General features: G+C 45.3%; 2 protein-coding genes across 2 annotated transcripts; one reads left to right on the top strand and one right to left on the bottom strand.

Moving 5' to 3' along the window:
- On the top strand, positions 1-14,904 carry LOC128424751 (protein FAM222A). The gene is made up of 3 exons (XM_053411125.1): positions 1-1,771; positions 3,658-3,826; positions 12,434-14,904. Exons 2-3 carry the CDS (start codon positions 3,697-3,699, stop codon positions 13,831-13,833), a joined length of 1,530 nt encoding a protein of 509 aa, XP_053267100.1. The 5' UTR covers positions 1-1,771; positions 3,658-3,696; the 3' UTR covers positions 13,834-14,904.
- A 1,618-nt stretch (positions 14,905-16,522) lies between these two features.
- On the bottom strand, positions 16,523-20,125 carry LOC128425331 (glycolipid transfer protein). Its single transcript, XM_053411894.1, has 5 exons — positions 19,916-20,125; positions 19,554-19,612; positions 18,661-18,794; positions 18,413-18,563; positions 16,523-17,414 (listed from the first exon to the last, which is right to left on the bottom strand). Exons 1-5 carry the CDS (start codon positions 20,016-20,018, stop codon positions 17,232-17,234), a joined length of 630 nt encoding a protein of 209 aa, XP_053267869.1. The 5' UTR covers positions 20,019-20,125; the 3' UTR covers positions 16,523-17,231.
- Positions 20,126-20,150: the final 25 nt, after the last annotated feature.

Here is a 20,150-nt window from a genome sequence, read left to right on the forward strand (position 1 = left end):
CATTATCATCTAATTATTAACAGCAGATTCTGAGAACTGCTAACAGGAGCTGCGAGGGTTTGGGTAGGGAGGGGTGTTAGGGTGTGTGTGTGTGTGTAAGTGGCAGTTTGAGTGTGTGTGTGTGTGTGTGTGTTTGTAAGTGACAGTTTGAGTGTGTGTGTTTGTGTAGCGCCGGTGTGTATCCCTGTGCATTTCATGTTTGCTGAGAGGGCGGCTCTCTTCGCAATTTGCTTCTATCTTCTCTCTGACCCTTGATGCTGCACAGACTCATAAAAGACTCCAGAAGGTCAGACACATGCTCGTGTATAATGAAGGGCTTTTTTCCCGCTTTGATGGTTGTTCCTGTGCTGCAGCTGTTGTTGTGCAGCCTGACAGGTAAAACGTTCGGCCTGGCCCAGTGTATTTTCTGGGTAATCATGCATAACCTATTTAACAATCTTGATGAATATTCTGAATATCTCTTCTCATTTTGTCCTCATTGGTGCTATTTTGATGACAATGCATAGTTGTCTCGAGAAAATTTGCCATAGGGAATATTTTTGTTTAACAGATGCTGTTAGAATAGTTTTTTTAAGCATCTAAAAACATCTAGACTTCTATATTTCATTGACATTATCCAAAATGTTTCCAAAGATATTGAGAGCCTGAGAAATTTCACATTTTATAAAAGGCTATGGGATGATTCATTTTGGTCGCCTTTAAATTGGGTCATATCTACTCTACCTGTCTGTTTTAGTTATAACTTCTGTGGCCAGTGACTTATGAGGAAAATAAAACTGCTAGCCAGTTACACTGTTTTTTCCTTCCACTGTTTGTCACTCGTAAAGAATAATGATTATTCCCTTGCTGTTTGCTGCGTGATGTGAATACAACTAATATACAATAATAAACTAACTGAATACATAAACTTCCATGATCCCAAATTGCTTCACGACATTATCAAAGTCGGACTTTTGTCATTGTTTTAAATTAGAGGCCGTTAGCAGCCAAACTTATGTTTTGTACGTTTAAGATAACAGATCATGTCAGTGCCTGCAGCAGCCATCATTAAGTCCCTCCCTCGCTTCCCTCTTGGCCCCTCAGCTGACCATATCTCCTCGGGAAAAAAGCCCGGGAGAGATGACATCAGAAAAACGGGGCCTTTTAAGTCCCATCTGCGATGAAGGAAGAGGCTTGAAAAATAAACTTGTCTGCCAAAAACGCCCTTATCAGAAAACCATGGGGGACGGTTAGATGGCCTGAGAAGCACAAGGCCTTTATCTCGCTGGCACGCCCCTCGGTGGACCACATCGTGCTGCTTATCAGCTTCACGGATGTTGCAGGAGAGTGGGGAGGATTAGACGTCCTTGCAGCTTAAACTTTGTCCTTTTCCCTAATAAGCATGTTACAGAGGTCATCGAAGCAATGAACTCGAAGCAGAAGAGTAAATATGAGAAGTGAGACGTCCGGTTTATAACCATAACCACAATATCCTGCTGCTGATTGAAGAAACACAGAACATCTCAGTAATGACAACGATCTTTGACCTTGATTGTGGAAGCTGAGGTGAACTATGATACCGTCTGGCATTTCTATGATTGCTGACAGTTGCTCTGCAGTTGTCAGTCGTGAGGTATCTCGACATGACATCAACAAAGCCACAGGCAAAACTTTTTGTTGAGCAGAACATGAAATGAAAGGCTGGAGAAACCATACTGCTTCGAGAATTGAGCCGAGATAACATCACAAACCCTGGGTTCTCTTTTATCTCTTACGTCTCCTCGGCTTTCAGGTAATTCTTCTCGAGATGCGGGAAGCAAGCAAAATGTTCGCAAAATCTCTTTAAATTTAAAATTTAGATGGCAGGATGAAAGAAAGCGTCATTACTCGCACTTTATGGATCATATCTGGCTCCCTTCTCTGCTCTCAGCGAAACTTTCTTCTTCTTTAAGCCACTGCTGGCCTCTTTGAATTATAATGACCTCCTTGATGTATTTTTTTCCATCTGCAAATTATGGGGGTAATGGAAGGTATTCCAATTCATGTCTCATTTTCTGCTAGTGGAGGGATTTCCCTTGAGATACTTTCCCTCTCTTGTGTTCCTTCTGCGTTTTCGGCACCTCCCTCTTGACAAATGTGTGGTAATGGAGGGGTTGTTGTGAAACTGCTATTATTTTCAAAATGGAATCTGACCATACTCTTGCTTTTAGCGCTTCAGATGTGTGTGTGTGTGTGTGTGTGTGTGTGTGTGTGTGTGTGTGTGTGTGTGTGTGTGTATGTGAGTGTGTGCTCAGATGAGACAGGTTGCTCTGAGCAGTTTGAAGTGGGCTTGTCACCGAGGGACAGATGTTGAGCGGAGGAGGGGGAGGAAGGGAAGAGTGAGGGCTGGCACCTGAGTAAAAATGAAAGCCACTCTCTGTCTCCTCTTCCTTTTGAGGCGGAGGTAATCACGTCCCCGCAGCTCATCACTGAACATTCTGTTCCGTGGTTGACTCTCTTTAGCTGCTCCGCGGACCCTGAGGGAGAAATCAAGGCAAAATCCAAAGGAACTGAAAAGCCCGAAAAAGACAAAGAGGCCATGTGACAGCTGGATGCTGCGGGCTTCTTTTTTTGGGGGGACCACTGCATTTGCCGGATTAACGGTATATACTGTACGTCTCAGATAGTTTGCTGCCGCTATACGAAATACCTAAATCAGTAAGAAGTTTGTGCACAGTAGCCTGCAGGTTTTTTTAGTTTTGCAGAGCTAGCATATAGATTTGCTGACTCCCTCAGATAATCAAAGTGAAAGTCAAACACCGTTATCACTGAAATATTCCCCCAATGCTCGGCTCCCTTTTCAGAATGATTGCTTCAATCAGCACCGTCGTGGAGAGGCGCCTTCTTCTTCCGACTGCGACGCTCATTTCCTCTGACAATACTTAACCCTGCGAACAGCGCGGCCTATTCCCGGGGAGTGAGCCGCTTTTCGCTTTCACTGCTGATCAATACAGCCATAAATTCATAGAACAAGAAACCCAGGTCTCGGGGTATAGTAACACACTGAAACGCGCCCCGAGGCTGCAGGAGTCCTTGTGAATGATCTGTGTGATTGCAGCCGACAGACCAAGGCTGATAACGGCGGAGAACCATCATAACAACTAAGCAGCGGGAGGAGATGGCGTCGTTATTAAATGAGATTACTTCCTTAAATGTGCAGCCTCCGCAGTTCAAAGCCGGGCTCCTGAATTTTAATGTGGTGAAAGGACCCGAGACGTTGAGGAGAGTCTGTAGCGACATCAAAGTGATGATTGAATGTAATGCCCATCGTTATATTTTTTTTTCTCTCCAAACATTAAGTCGGCATCTGCTTTCTTTCCAACGATGGTTATGTGACCAAACCCTGAAACGAGAAAAACATTTAAAATCAAAAGTTATGACAGCAGAACTGGTCGGGGATTCATTCATACTGGTCCTGTCTGAAGTATCTCAACAACCAGCTGGTGAATTGACTTGAAACTTCTCGAAACCATCGATGGTTCTCAAGAGAATGAAACCTGCTGACTTTGTGGATCCTCTGACTTTATCTTTATTATCAACACTAGGTTACCATTGGGCTATTTCTCAGTTTGACATGTTATTTGGTGTTAATTGGTATTGCGATAAAGTTTAAAAACCTGTTGTTTATCTTTATTCCAGCAGGTTTACCCAGGCTGTGAGCAGCCGTCGTGAACGATCATGCTGGCCTGTATCCAGAGACGACAGAACCTCCCGTCGCAGCGTCTGGCCTGCACTCCCAAAAGCCTCGATGTTGCTCCGCCGCCATTGCTGCTGCCGGCGCCACCGCTGCAGCCCTGCACCCGCAAAGGTGAGTCATGACGGCACACAGGTAACACAGAGGGCAGACAACAGGCACTCTGCACAATTTATCAATGGCATAGACCAGTTTTAGAAGTTAATAGTAACTGGGCGGGTTCTTGTTCCTGAGTGACTTTTTAATCAATCATGTTCAGCTTGACCATGTCACCTTAAAGATGGTTTATGGTTTTGGCAAAGGCAGTGTAGAAGGTACAGTATAATAACTGTGCGCAGACACTGAAAAGGAGAATGAGAGAAATTAAGAAAATCATTAAAATAAGACAGCACCTCTGCACCAGGGCTGTGGCCCTTTAAGATAAACCCAGTGGAAGCAGCTGTGGTCTGCTCGTGCCTGCCTGGTCTGAACCTCCTGGATGTCTTTAAATACTGCAGCTTGTCCTACTCCAGGAAATTCATTGACTTCTAGGAGCCATCTATCTGCTCCACAACCGATTACACATTATTCTTTTATAGTAGTAAAACACAGTGGAAGAGTAAATGTTGTCACTACTGCACAAAATCAGCATTTCCTCCCTCCATCAATACCACATGCAGCACATTCCCACAGCAAGTCGACCAGAGCAGGATCCCACGTGGACAGGGAACTGGTTTAGTTTGGCAGTGGTCTGAACCAGGACAAGACAGACTAGAGTTGTAAGAAAAGCGTTCCAAAATGTCCAAGTAAAAGCAAGGGAGATACTTATCTCCTCACCAAAATGCAAAAGCCAAAAGTTGAATCCCATCATTAATCAAGTTCAATATGTCACTTGCCTAGTTAACCTTACAACAGCGCGTTAAGCCGTCAGCTGCCGTTAAGCTCTTAGAATTAAAATAATGGCCGATCCTGATGATGATGCCTTTTAATTGGGTTGCTAATCACTGTGCTCCTGCGGTGCCACTGGTCAAAGTGGAGTCTGAAATTACGGAGTTAATCAACTCTCCCGCACAGGGTTACTAATAACGTTCACATTTCAGAGAGCGCCCCCAATGTCAGTGACCTTCATCTCGACTGATTACGCCGCATTCACTGAAAGGTTGAGCCGGTATCTCCGGGACTAACCCGGATTGACATTTGTAATTAGATTCCTTTCGGTTAATTGGTTGGATGTGACATGTCTGCAGAATTAGTCCTCGTCGGATTCTTCTGTGTTTTGTGTGTTACTCTACATCTGTGGGATTTGTGCGATGCTCTGAATACATTTTCCTCTTCCTCTTCTTCCTCGATAGTCTAGATTCAGATAATGAGATCACAGTACTGCAAATGAAGTTATTCTGCTGTGGTTTCCTTTTCCTTTTCTTTTTATCCTTTCGATTTTAAAAACTGCTGATGCCTAAATATCTGTGCTGGGTCTGGTTTGGAGTTATATTGAAGATCTATAATTGCTCACAGTTTAATGGTTCAGCTGGGTGTATTGCAGTTTTATTAATACACTTAGCCATGAAACACGTTGACTTATTAGGTCCTGTGGAGAGGTTTTGTTTCTTCTTGTAGCTGTAGCAGCATCATTATAGTGAGCCTGAGCTGTCGCATATATATTTAATGTGTTTTATTCAGACCCGCGCAGGAACTGCTACTGTGCTGCAAAACAGGAAGTGTCCGAGAAAGCATGAGTATGCAAATTTTGACCGGTAACAGCGTGTACTTTCAGATCGTCCTCCGAGTGAATCGCAATCATTTGACTATCAGTGTTTGGCGAGCTGATAAGTCACATGCGCACCTTTCCTGTGCCTGGAGAGCAGGGCGGTGGTCAGGAGGATCTTATCTGCCTGATCCTGTTGCCTGTAAATGTTTCTGTTCATTTGCATGGGCCCGTGCTTCCTCACAAAGGCTAGCTCCGCTCACGCACCGCACCATTACACAGTCTAATTTCACCCTAATTGTGTTTGTAATTATCAGATTTCAATGACGGTGTTAACCCGACACCTGCACATGCACACACGGGGGGGTTTCACGTATTCTGAACAATTTTGACCTCTTCTCGGGTTGAAGGTGGGTGGAGCCACGCCAGGGGGTTTTCTCAGCTCACCAAACTCCATATACCTCATATACACTTCATATACTATATGATGAGGTCAAATCAGCCGAATGTAGAGGAAATACCTGTGTGCTTCTTATTTTTAGAATTACATACTCAAAACCAACTGCTGTGTTTCCGAACGAACTCAAATTTAGAAATTCCATCCCCCCTTTTAAGCTCCGTCTCCTCATCCCCTCATCTCCTCATCTCCTCATCTCCTCATCTCTCTCCCCGGGTGAAATACCTCTTTGTCTATTTTGTTATTAAATATTAATTAGGAATCAGTGGAGCACTTGTCTGCTAAACATTGGAACAGAAGGGCCTAGTTTGCCTTAGGCAGAACCAGGGGTGCGTTCCTCATCCTGTTTTCGACCCCCCCTCTCCCTCCCCCTCCCCCTCCCCATTAGTTTTATGTACTGCGACTGTGCGTGGCGCGGTGCAGCACCCTTCAGCTGAGGCCTGACATTTCAAGCACAACCACAGGGAATAGGCTGCTGATGGGAGCTCAGCCTGTGTGGGTCCGGGCTCCTTCATTAAATGAGTCGCTGTTGGATCTTGTTAAATGGGGACAGACGCCGGTCGCCGCTGCGCTCTTGAAAAGCCATTTCCATTTTTAGCTATCGATAAATGGAAGGCACAGGACATAAAAGCTCTCAGCCCCACAAACCCATGTGAACGATTTCTGAGAAAAACCAGTGGGAGGAATTACGTGACGAGAGTGAATGCGAGCCGCGCGCTCCTCTCTCTCCTCTCTGCTATCTCAGCCTGAAAGCAGGGGGCTGGAAGCGCTTCTTTTTTTCCCACGCTGCTGGCCTGTGCTCGGGTCGGCTTTTAGAGGGGGAACTTTGCCCAAGCTGGGCCAAGCGGCACAGAAACAAATGAGGAGTGACACTGGTGCAAAGGAGCATTCGCCAGAGCCTCCTCCAGCACACACAACTAAGTGTTCAACCCTGAGGTCACTCCAGCGCCCTTCACGTACAACCTGCCGACGAGGAGGGAGGGACGACTGGGAAATTATTTGAGTGTGTTAATGTTTGAAGGTTGAGAATAGAGACGTTAGATCTAAGAGCAGATGGTTGCTGGAGTGGTTCAACTACACAGAGGCCTTGACTGGCATCCCTCTGTCAACCTCTAAATGTTAATGTGTTTTCAATTTAGTAGTCGTGGTACATGGTGAAAACTGCTGACAATGCACCGTATTCTTTAAGCCTCTATTAATCAATATTTGTCACTATTTTTCAATCATATGACTTATATGAAAGAGATCATTAAGTGAGTTTGTCTTTTCTCAGCACGTCGATTAAATAACAAACATCATTTGCCTTTTAAAAATGTACGAAATTTAGCAAGCTAATTTAGTTTTTTAGAATTGTTGTATGAACCAGAATAATTTGTCTTCATATTTGTAAGGACTCTTTTTTCTCCATTCATTATCCCCGTTTTTTGTTTTAATAATATATAACGTCGCTCAACAAAGAATCATAACAGTCCTCTGGATAAACTCAAAACCCTTTACATGTATGTTGTGGTCACTGGTTTCAATAATTTAAACCTTTTGTCTATTTTGTCAGTTTGACATGACAGATGGCTCTAAATACTACATTACCCATGAGCCAGAGGGAGTCTACTGATCCGGGCTGCTAAGCAGAGGGGCATTAGCATTAGCAGCAAGTACCAGTAGGATCGTATTAGCTGTACCTATTAGCAGTTTTCTAAGCCTAGCGTAAGCCTCATGTATGAGAATGACTGGATGTTGGGAGTCCTAGTTAACTCCTCATCTTATGTTTCTATTTACACCTTCTTTTACTTTTTAACCCCAGTTATTTCCACCACAGTTCACATTTAGCACAAATTCAACCGGGGGAGTTGTGTGTCCATCAGCCACGGACACTGGGAATGTGAAGCTCCCACAATCTGCTCTGACACCAATGGAAACTCTATAACCACTTCATAAATCATCCATCTTGTGGCCGCTGTGGATCTCTGTGTGTGTTTTGACACGTTAGGCTCCAGACTGAAGTTGAAAATCTACAGACGGAAGTTATCCGTCACCAATAAATACAAGCTGTAGATAGAATCATTATCCAAAACGGAAAAAACTGTATAATTATATTTTCAATGAGTATTATGGGAGAGGAGAGCAGCTATAATTGTTGGTGTTATCGCTCCGTCTAACCTCTGATAAATGGAGGCAGGGCCAATTAATTACATGGTTCTAATGACTATAGGCTTATTGGGCCAATTGGGCCCCCCAAAAAAAGGGGGGGGGAGGTTGTCATGGGAACAGAGACATGCGTTTTACATGTGTGGTGAATGTGGTCAGGTCTGTGGTTCGGAATGTGGTTTGTGAAGATGGGTCGAGGAATATTTTGAATATCAGAAATAATCTGTGTGGAGCTACACAGGAGCTCTGTTATCAACGGTCAGCTCTCACTATCTCACTAATGTTTTCAGGAGAAGTCCCCGCCATAAGATCTGACATTTCACGCCAACCTGTTTGGATATTAATAAGGAATAATTACCTAGCGGCCATTCCCATTCCTCATGTCGGGCCTCCGGGGATGTGACAGATAGGAGGAGTGGTTTTTGGAAATGCAAAGTGCTCGCCCGCCTCCAGATTTCATCCCTGCCTCTGGGGCTTGTTTTGCCCATAAATTAGTGATTAACTTTAACTGCTCCAAAACAATGAGGACTGCGCTCTAAGCTGGGGGGGGGGGGGGGGGGGCAAGTGTGACCACGGGAAAAAGATTAGCCCGTTTTAGCTTTTTTTTAGTGGGGGTTGGAATCAAGGTTGTGAAAGGCCACAAATTGCACCGTGGCGTGATTATAAAAAGACGCAAGGTTTTGTATGTTTGCAGATTATTCCTGTGCAAACGTTTCCGCCCTCTTTCAAATCACAAACACACACATTACAACAATCTCCTTTCTCTCTCCCTCAACCCCCGACTGTTTCTCTCCAAGCGAGGCTCCTGCATGTAAAGAGGGAAATCAGGATTAGGTGTTTCCTGTGAAAGTGTGCCAGCTCCTCTCAGCGTGGCGCCGCAGCACTTGCACACGGCACGTTTAGCGCGCGGCGTGGCCTCCGAACCAACAACACCTTCCAGCACGACTAGTGGGACCATTAAAGGGATCAATCGGGAGCCGTGGGTGCATCGTACATCAGTGTCATTATGCAGATTCTGTTTGAGGCAAAGAAAACGACAAACAAAGCCTCTTTTTTTTAAATCCAGCACGGCCCACTTTAATCAGCTGTGTCTGAGGACAAGTAGGGAGGGGGGGGGCTGTTAAAGGTCAAAGAATTTAAACTTGTAAACACTGCGTGATGCCACGGCCGGGGCCTGCTCGGGAAAAGAGGCTGATGTTTTTCTGGGCTGTTTCTCGTCTCTCTCTCTCCCCCTCTCTCTCTCTCTCTCTCTCTCTCTCTCTCTCTCTCCTTCTCTCTCTATCTCTCCCTCTCTATCTCTATCTCTCTCTCTCTCTCTTTCTCTCTCTCTCTCTCTCTCTCTCCCTCTGCCCTGTGTCAGGGCTGAGGAGCCGCGTGCAGAGCCGCGTGCAGACTGCAGGTTAACAGTGATTAAGTGCTTAAGGTCAGACTGCTAATTATCTCCCCTCCATTCCTCACCTGACAACACGAAGCTGCCATTTCCCCGGTTGTCATGCGAACGACCTCGTATTTGTTTTCATTTCTCGTCTTGTTTTTGTTTTTTTTTAAACCTGTGACTCTTGTCATGGCCACAGGGGAGAAGCACAGGAAAACATGTCAGGGTGAAATGCATGGTTGACGCCCATGAAGGAGATTCTGGAGATTCATTTACAAAAGATGACAACAGATAATGTGTGTTAACCTTTTTAAAAAACATAGTTTTCATTGAATTAAATAGTGAAGCCAGTGGTTGGAGCAGAGATGGAAGTAGAGAGAAGAACAGTCAGAGAGAAATAAAGAGCTTTTCTCTTTTCTCTCTTTTTCTGCTCCTCTTCATTGTGTTAATTCAAAGATTTGAATGAGTGTGTCTTTGGTTCATTAGGTAGACTACCAACCACTAAACATTAAACATGCATTAATGGAAGAACATGAAGAATCTCATCTCCTAAAAGGCAACACAGCCGGGATGAGGCTGAAAGCTGCTCTGCTGCTCAGACCCGGTCGGTTTCTCCCTCTCACATGTTCAAGCTGCAGTTGAAACACCTCGGTTTCAAAAGAGCTAAACGGTCCTCTGAATAGAACGACTGTTGCCTACTTCTGCTTGTTTTCAGGATCAATGATGTGGAAGCATCACAGTTTGAAATGGACCAGCAAAGCAAAAGCACTTAAAAAAAAAAGTGCACATCATCAATTATCACTTTCATGTGTATATATATATATATGGCCCCTGGTGTTGAGAGTGAGGCTGAGACAGCAGCCTCCACAAAGGAGGCTCGTGCTTTCTTGGCACCTTCACAGGGCGACTTGAGCTGTCGTGGAGCCAGATTGTAATTAATGAAGCACACATTGTTGGTCCCTTTTTTTATTTATTTTTTAAATTGGGCGTGTTTTGGAGGAAAGCATCGTGAGATGAGCAAAAAACCATGCAGCCGACTGGTAAACACGACGTGCTGGGCTGCAGCTTAACACCCGTGATTGGTAATAAAGTCCTCAAGATTGAAACAATTACCTCTGGTGGTAATTTAGAGCTCAGCGTTAATGCTGGTCGTGCTGTTACCGTCCTCACTTTGAGTTTCCCATTATCCAGTAGTCGCGCTTCTGTCGGGGGATCAGCCGGAAATGATCCCCCCCCCCTTTTCCTCATGCATACGCCTCGCGGGAGTGGTCCTCGGATGACAAATATGTGAATGCAGAGTGTGGGGGGGGGGGGGGAGGCCTATTTGCTAATGAGGTTTCCATGGCGGCACATTAAGGCAGCCCCAGTGGGGAAGTGCAGCTGTGTTGTGTCTCCACGGCTCTGACAGGGCTGTAATCTCTGGACTAACAATATCAGACACCCTGCGAAGACGTGTTAGCATTCAGAGTGGTTGAAATGTTTGTGGAGCAGCGAGCCAATCGCAGCGTGCCGGGCTTAACGCTGACATTTAACCAAGCGACAGACGACTGAGGCGCACCGACTAAACGATCTCTCTCAGGTAACTGAGCAATTTGAAGGCAGAAATAAGAGACACGTTTAGTTCTGTGCTATCACAAAGATTCATTTAATCTTTTATATCACTCCCCATTACCTAAGCTTCTTCCAGGGTGGTTATGATCCTCCTCTACTTATCAGTTATGGTCATAAATAAAAGCTTTTTTTAGCCAAAGGCCAGAAACTGTTATTGCAGCTGGTCTTTCCTGTTACCTCCGACTCGGTGAGCAGGATTATGGGAAACCAGAGAAGCGAGAGCTCACATCTTGATGCTGTATACAGTATAAACACCTCTCCAGCATCCCAGATGTCATTGTTTTCTATAGCAGCACTACGCCGCGATACATAATAAGCAGCGTTTTGCTTCGTTGTATTTCTCTGTAGAATTCACTCACGCTGCCTCACCAGGAGATTTGTGGATGGATTGAACGCTCCACCTTACCTCCTTCCTCCATTTTAAACACCCAATTTATTCCTTTCATGAGATGGATCTTGTAGATTGAATCATTTTCACAGTCGGGAGGCTTCACTGTAGGCCTGAAATGAAATGAACTCCCAAATCAATTTCAAATGGGAACAACAAGTGAGCCTCTCCCCCGCATTGCTGGAATTGGTTTTGTTATTGAAAATGAAATGAAGTGTTTTGTTTTTTTTTGTCCTTATTTTTAGAAGCTTTTTGTGGCAGATTACCGGCTTGTTATTTCGCCCGTGATGATTTCCGGCGACTTGTGTAGGTTAACTTCAGCCCCTTTTTCTGTTTCATGCCAGAAACTCCATAAAAGTGTCGGCCTGAAAGGTGGCTGTAATTTCAAACAGGTGATTTATTGTTTTTAAATGGCTCCCACCGTTTTCCACCTCACCTTTGTTGCAAGGAGTTAAGCAGCCATGAAATTGCCTGAATAATAGTGTTTAAATCCAATCTTAGTTTGTCCCGTTAGCTTTCCCACACACACAATTCAATCAGAGGTGCTCTTTGTGTGATTGCTCCTTTTGTCCCCATCTGCGACAACTTCTCCTTCTCGATGTGGACTCCAGGGTTTTTACCAGGGGGATCGGTTCAGGTCCATAAAAGCATTAAGTGGAACAAACCTTCATTGACGGAAAGCAGCGATGCCTGAGTGATTCAGAGTTATTGAGGAGCAGCCGAAAATAAAACGTGGATCAACTAAAAATAATTTAGTATTTAGGCGATGGCTGAAATATCAGTTGTGTAATCATCAACAAAAACGACTTTAAAGCCTTTTTTCATTCGATCCTCCAACACCTTAATATCTTCAAATGGATCTCATTGGAGCCACTACATCAGATTAAGCTCCTATTGCTCTTATTTCCCTGTCTAACATTGAACAAAATCTAAGTTTTAGAAAGCATTGAAATTATATTGAGGTCTTCCATCATTCCATTAATAGTTCTGAGCTTGAAAGGTAAAAAACAACAGAGCTTCTTTGAGACCAAATTGCTTATTTTCCTGTTCTTTCTCCTCAGGCGAGCTGGCCACCGTGATTTCCCGGTACCCCTCTCCTGCAGAGCTGGATGCCTTCGCCCAGCGGAACGCCAACAGCCCGCTGTCCATCAAAATCTTCCCCTCCGATGTTCGGGTGCCGCAGCAGAAGCAGCTCAACAAAACCGTCAACGGCTTAGACACCACAGGCACCCACCGCTACAGCCCGTACCCCGGCTCAGGAGGCCTGCTGGCCGTCCAACACTCCGAGGTGGTCCGAAGCGGGGTGAAGAACTCTGAGGGCAGGAGGACTAAACATGCAAACAACCACCAGGCCTCTGTGGCACCGTATAACAATCCTCTGAATAATGGCTACGCTGTCAGACATGGGCACAAGGCCTATCATATAAGCGCATGTAAGCTCTCTGATGTGCCCATTGAGACCCTCTGTTCCGGTGCGGGGATGACCTCCGGAGGCCGGAGCGTGCTCCCCCGGTCGGAGCTGGCGGAGGTTCAAAGCCTGATGAGGCAGATGAGCCGAGTTCCCCACAGCCAGGCCCTGCAGCTGGGGGGGGAGGCGCGGGCCAGCCCCACCGTGCAGGCCGTGGCCGCGGTGGCCCATTCGGATTCCGACTTTGTCCTGGGGGTGCCGCCCCAGAGCAGCCTGGCATTCACAGGAGCGATGCTGCCCACGCAGAGTGCAGACATAGCCAAAGCCGGCTACCTGGAGAAAGGAGACTACGCGCTGTGGCAGCACAAGCCTCCGGTTCAGCAGCAGCATCCGTCCTATCAGCAGGTAGCAGTGAGGATGTACAGTGTGAGTAACGCTGCTCAGGGGCACCGAGCACCACAGGCCGGGGTTGGCCAGTCTCCCGAATCCTGCCTCCCCTTGGCGTGCTCCTCTCAGCTGGCCTACAGGCCGCCTCCTCCCGGTGTGGGTGCTGGGCAGGAGCGAGTCAGCAGCTCGTCCCTGAGCTGTGCTGCCATGCAGGGCGGGGGGGCCGTCGGACAGTACTTCACTCCCCTCTGGGACGGCGTCCTGGCCACCCCGCACAGCGACTGTTACACCTCTCAGGTGCTGGCAACGGGTCCATGCGCGGCCAGGCCTAGGGACATGGGCTTCTCTCACCCCCACCTCCACCCACACTGCCATCAACGCCCCCACCAGCCTCAGCATCATCAGCCTCAGCTGCACCCTCCTCTCCCCCCTCACATGCAGGCCTACAGCACGGACCCGAACCTCTGCTGTGGGCTGCCCACTTCCAGCCTGTGCCACGCCGCAGTGCTCAGCAGCAGCCTGCAGTCTCTGGAGTGCCTCATCAGTGACATCCACCCTCCCTGCATCAAAGAGCGCATGCTGGGCCGTGGGTACCAAGCCATGGGAATGCCTCAGCTGCTGGAGCACCACCAGACAGCCCACCTCCAACTCCCCGTCTACAGATAAGACGAGGCGCTGGGGGGGGGGGGGGGCACGGAGGTGACAAACCTGACAGCGGAGGCGTGTCGGCTCAGAACGAGACATGCCTTTTTACGTCCGTGCATGAACTGTATCCGGAGACGGCTTGGTGTTAGAAGCCTGAAGGTAAAACGATAATCACGACCTAAGATAGAGGTTTATCTTATGGACTTTTTTCTGTTTTTATTTTTATATCTTAAATGGCTGTTCTCCGTTTGACACTGATGCTGAGCACCCAATCACGATTCGCCATCTCACTCTAACATGTAACCACTGTCTGTTGTTTCTCCGTCGGCCTTTACAAACATGGGAAACCTGCGAAACTGAAATAATCATTGGTACTCGTCTAGAAACACTTGAATCTGACAGTTTATGTGAATATATGATGTTTTTTTTTTTTTCATATTTGAGAGGGAACGTTTCTTGATTATTAACTCACATTATGTTCGTCTGTTACTTTAATGTGAATTTAGTTTTTCCGTGTTAACAGACATGTGCTTCAGCAGTATGCTTCCGGTGAACATCTTTTTTTGATCATTGTGTGTTTTATCATGCAGTTATAGACAAAAGTGATGTAACTTAGTCCCGCTCAGCTCAGCCTATTATGGATAATCAACACTGTGGCGTTCAGGGCCGAGCAGGATGTGCAGTTTGGTTGTGTTTTTGTTAAGATTTCTAAAAGAGGGATGTGTTAGGATGTGACAGTTGTTGTGGCAGCGTAACACGACACCTGGGAATGATGGAGTGCCATGTTGTTGAGAGCCGGATGCCTGAATCATTTACACTCCTCTTCTTTTTAGGGCTATATGATCTCTGACAGTGTGCGACGTGTGACTGAGTAGATCTGTGTGTGTCTGCACTGGTTGTGTAAAACTATTTATTTATGTCGGCCTGTTGAGTTCCATAGCAAACTGTCTCTATAATTATAAAGTGCAATTATTCTATATGGACATGTGAACGCTCTCCATGAGGTATGATGTTGAAATAACTACATTTTGCAATGTATGACCCTCACCCCGATCCCCCCCCCAGCCCCCTTTTGCCCTCTTCTTAATAAGGATTGTCAAGTAAATGAAATTTTCTAAACCCAGCCCAGAGTTTGTGTTATTAAATGAGATTAGTTATTATCTGTCCAACGTGGAGCTGAGGAGACGTTTGATCATATTCATGAATGATAAAAAATGGTTGTGGAAAGGAAAGGAGACATGTTTCTGGTTTTATTGCAAAGGGATTTATAGCTTAACCACCGGGCATGTCTCTTTCTTTTTTTTTTTGGCAAGCCATAGATCTCATTTTATTAAGATCTATTTTTTTTTCCACCGGTCGATCTCTGGCTTTATAATAAGATGTGAGTATCCTGAGCTAAAACACATTGGACTGGTTCCTCGATAAATGATGCAAGTTGAAAGCACTAATTTTGTTACAGTGAATTATGTCGGGGGAGACGGATGGCCACCGCTCGAGGCTGAAGACACCGAATCCTTAAAAACACAACTAAACACAGCTGCCCTCCTTAAGATATTACGCTTGTGCATTAAAATTCCATTTACTCCTGATGATAAATCCACGAGGAAACCGCTGGTCACATTATTTAGAAGTGGCCTTGCAACTCCCCATCTACTGAATTGCTAATCTTAAACCGGTGCGCCTGCATGCACCTCTTGTGTTGCTTCATTTGTCCCGCCAAATTGGATGCTATAGCTCTAGCGCAGTTTAGATCACCACAGACATAAAACGCACGCCCACTTTAAGGAGCCCATCACCAAACCAATAACCTCTGTGGCGTCAATAGCGGCATCAGATGCAGTGTTGTGAATAATGTTGCAATATTCAATTAATGACTACATTGCAGATAAATATTTCAGAGGGAAAAGGTCAGTGGCTTTGTCATTGAGGCTCGGTTGTAAATGATTTTCCTGGCTTCAGCCCATTGTGTCCCCGGCTTCGCTCTGAGCTCTTCCGCCCCATCTATCAGTCAGGACAGGCCAGGCCACTCTTCTGATAAACCTACAGGATTACAGACATGCTCGCCTCGCTCTCGCTCAGAGACGATTAGCTCGGGCCCGGGCTCCTCTGGGAGAGGAACCAGAGCCACTGTGGCCTCTGGGACACTCTTCAGATAAGCAGGACTGGGCAGAGGAAGAGGTTGGTCGATTTGAGGGATTAGGAGACATGAAGAAGAGAAGGGATTTTCCTCACTGCTGATGTTTGGTGGGGAGGGAAAAATCATGTCTGTCACTAGTCGGCCTTGGAAACATGTTCATGTTGAGGACTAAAAAGAGATTCTCACAAACCAGCTCTTACAGATGAACGAGCATCAATAAAAACTGTTTTTTAAAGAGCCGTTTAAAATCCAATTTGACTGAGACTGAAACTAGATTTGTGTTGCAGATTGTTTGATTTGGGTTTTTTATCCGTAACAGCTTCAAATCTTTGATGCAGCAGCTGCACCACTAATGTGATTAAAAGAGAAAACTAAGACGAGTAGACATCGCCACCTAGAGGATATGTATTGAAGTGAATGTAGGTGTGAGTTCACTGGTTCATTTAACAAATTTGAGCATAGCTGATCTTATATACGAGTATTCCTACAGCAAATTTGTATCATCCTAAAAATTTAAAATTGTAAATAAAGGGTGCACATTACATGCTTTCTCCTGAAATGAGAAAAAATATATTTTGATGTAAAATGTTTTAATTAAGTTTAATTTATACATAAAAAGGACAGAAAACAACACAGAATTTAAAATCACAACAAACTTGAAAGACGCAAAAGGTCAAAAGAAAAACAAATTCCCTCTTTAAAACTGAATTACGGGTTAATTAATTAATTAATTAATTAATTCGGGGCTTGTTCTGAAAACACTTTGTATTTGTTCGGTGACACCATGAAAGCGCTGAGAACAAACTGTACATCTGCTCCCAGGTTATTAGCAGAGGTGACTCCCCCCCCCCCCCAGGGCTCAGGTCGCAGTGAACACCACAAACCAACAGAAATGTTTTGGTCTAGATAACAGTGTTTACAGTCTAATAGTCTTCTCTCAAAGTGTTCCTTTGAAGGCCAACACTCAACACACACATAAAGCAACCGCCCACACAACAACACAATCCTTCATAAAGTGTGAGAGCTGCGATAACAATCTTTCAATTAGTTGACATTATATACAAGCGCAGAAAAACGTAACCTTCAGCTTGAATCGTCATTTGAATCCAAGGATTTTGCATTATTAATACGTTTTAACCTATAATTAATGTAATAAATACCAAACAGAATGAAACAATTACAACAACCCTGATAAAATCCCCTCGTGTGACAGCCGGGAGAGAGCTGACAGACGAGACAGGGCTTCATGAGAATCCTCCTGCTCCTCCGGGGCCCAGTCACTTCAAACGGTGTAGTCCAGCTCTGCGTTTAGATCGGTGTACATCTTGTAGATGGCGTCTATAGTGGCGATGTAATTCACCAGGAAGTGATGCACGTTTGCCAGACAGTCCTCCTCTTTCACTTCCTCTCCCTTTGACAGCGCCTTGAGGAAGTTGGATTTGTAGGGAGCTGCGTATAACGCCGTCTATAAAAGGACAAAAAACATGTCAATTAGAAATGGGTTTGAATAAATACGCTTAAGACTGAGTTCTTCATCTCGGTGTCATGTTCAATCACTAACCATCCTCCTCTGAGCATCTTCAGTCGATCCTCCAGTTCTTTGCACGCTAACAACATGAGAGAAACCCAGCCCCTCTTTCCCAAGTACACCACCCAGCTCTAGATACAGGCCCCTGTTATCTCCCGCCTCCTCTAATTCAATGCCCCTCTAACAGTTCTCCTTTCACGCGCGGCGGAACCCTCACAGATGACGGCTCCGCTTTTCCATCAACCTTAAAGGCCACATGTCACTCCGCTGCACATCGACCTCCACTGGCTAAACGGTGGCCGCCCGAATCAAATTCGAGTCTCTAATGCTCGCCTGCAGAGGGACCCCTGGGTCTGAACCCATCTACTTGAACTCAATCACACAGGCTTATGCTCCTTCTTGGCCACTGCGTCCCTCCAATGAACGCCGTCCCTGCACACAAGGAACTCACGGTCCAGACTGTCCTCACTTGTGCTTCCTTGATGGTGAGCAAACGCCATGAGAGCAGGGCCGTCTCTGTTTATCTTGAATTATCTCTGAAAGGCTCATATCGGCCAGGGGCACCTCTTTTCCTCACAGCCTTAATATGTAACTTTGCCAGATGTCCTTGCACTTTGTCTTCTTGGCTAGATTTATTACTTGGTTCTCACTCCAAGGTCTCCTGCTGTACTGAAGCTCGGTTGTATGCATTCACTTCTCAGTCAGAAAAGCCCCGGCTGCCAGTAAATACATGTAAATAAATAACCTCACAATCCAGTGTGTGAAAGAAAGACAATAAAAATATACTAAAATGAGGAGAAAAGGGATAAAATCAGATAGAATCCCCTTATCTGATGAACAACGGTTTCACAACGGTCAAATTCCGTCCACACTTTCCATTATATTACTCTAACTGGTTGAAAACAGTTGACACTTAAAAAGAACATTTTCCTCACACTGAAAATCTTCTGAACGATCCAGCCGTGGTATCTCTTCAGCGCCTGCTCGTAGGCTTTGGTGACATTGACCCGTATCAGGTTGGGGTTGTTCTCGTCTCTTTCTCCGTCCACCAAACTCTGCAGCAGGATCTGGATGAAACGGAGACCCCTGCAGGAGAGACCGGGTATTTCTTAGAACATGAGCCCGAGACAGCAAAGGGTTCATCTCACAGTCGGTCACAACATGGAGTTTGGGGAGAACTCACCTCTTCAGCCACATCAGAGCTAACGTTGCTCCAACTTTAGGCCACGCTGCTCCGTGGGCTTCACGCTCCACCTCCAGGATGTCCTGCAGGGTCACGTACCTCTCAGGATCCTTGAGGTAGACGGCTCGGATTTTCTGAAAGTGCACATACATCACAAAATATTGACTTTTACTCAAAATAACAACTAAGCTTCTCAAAATCATGAGCTAGTATTTCAGGAAAATTAATCACTAGCTCCAAATAATAACTTAGTACCTACAAGAACTAAGTTAGTTGCTCATGATAATGTCGTACTAACTCAAAACAATGACTTTACTGAACACTATCTCTTACCAACTCAAAAAGAATGCCTAGATCTCAAAATAATAACTTTTTAATCAAAATTTAGACTTAGTTTCTCAAAATATTGAGCTAGTATGTCAGGAAAATTACTCACTTACTCATAATAATGACTTAGTACCTAAATGTAATAAGTTGGTAACTCAGAATAATGTCTTACTGACTCAAAATAATGACAAGATCTCAAAATAAGGACTTTTAGTCTAAATGAAGGCGTAGTTTCTCAAAAACATGAGTTCGTTTTTCAGGGAAATTACTCACTAGCTCAAATATAAAAGACTTATTAACTCTTACTAGCTTATTCATTTTTACTGAATCTTAGCAACTCTAAATAGTGACCTAATAACTCATAATAATTACTTAGCATTTCAAAATAATGTATTTATGACTCAAAACAACGACTTACTAACTCATAGTTTGGATTGATCAGCTGATAGGAGCCTCAGTATTGAACCCCAGCTCACATTTCAGCTCCCCACTATAATATGAAAACACACCAGTGCAGCAGCAGAGGCCAGAAACTGGGAGGGCTTCCAGACAGATGTGTATCTCACCGTGATATTTCCATTAATGTCAGATTTGATGACTGAAAACACTGTTGATCCCAAACAGTCTGAAAGAGAGAGAGAGAGAGAAAGTGAAATGAGAATGACTCCATCACCCGTCCCAGGCTCTCGCATACAAATAGGAAGGAGGAGAAAAATGAATGTTTCAGTGTTCAACGAGTCAACAAAGAGTTTCTCTATATTCTGAACCGAGCCCCCTTCGTGCGGCTCTCCAGCAAATAGCCACCGCCCGTTCCACTCTTCGCCTCAGAAGGAACATGTCATGAAGAACGGAGTATGAACCGTGACAGTCAGTGGAAGTGACTTCACGTCGCTTTGATCGACTTCAGCTAAAAGGTTTTGAGACTCACCGAAGAAGTGCGGAAGGTGGGAAACGGCCTCCAGGAACAACTTGGTGTCCACGGCCCCGTCGGGGGGCAGCTCCTTGAACTGGTTGTCCAGTAAAAGCGACATGATCCCGGGTGTGAAGCAGCAGCAGCAGCGGTGGTGGTGGTGGTGGTGAGGCGGTAGCTCTCCGGCTGGAAAGAACCCGGAACTGAGCTGTTGTCAGCTGGGTGGGGGAGCAACACCAGCCCCGCAGCACAC

Source organism: Pleuronectes platessa, chromosome 19 (genome assembly GCF_947347685.1).
Source record: "Pleuronectes platessa chromosome 19, fPlePla1.1, whole genome shotgun sequence".
In the NCBI taxonomy this organism is placed as follows: domain Eukaryota; kingdom Metazoa; phylum Chordata; class Actinopteri; order Pleuronectiformes; family Pleuronectidae; genus Pleuronectes; species Pleuronectes platessa.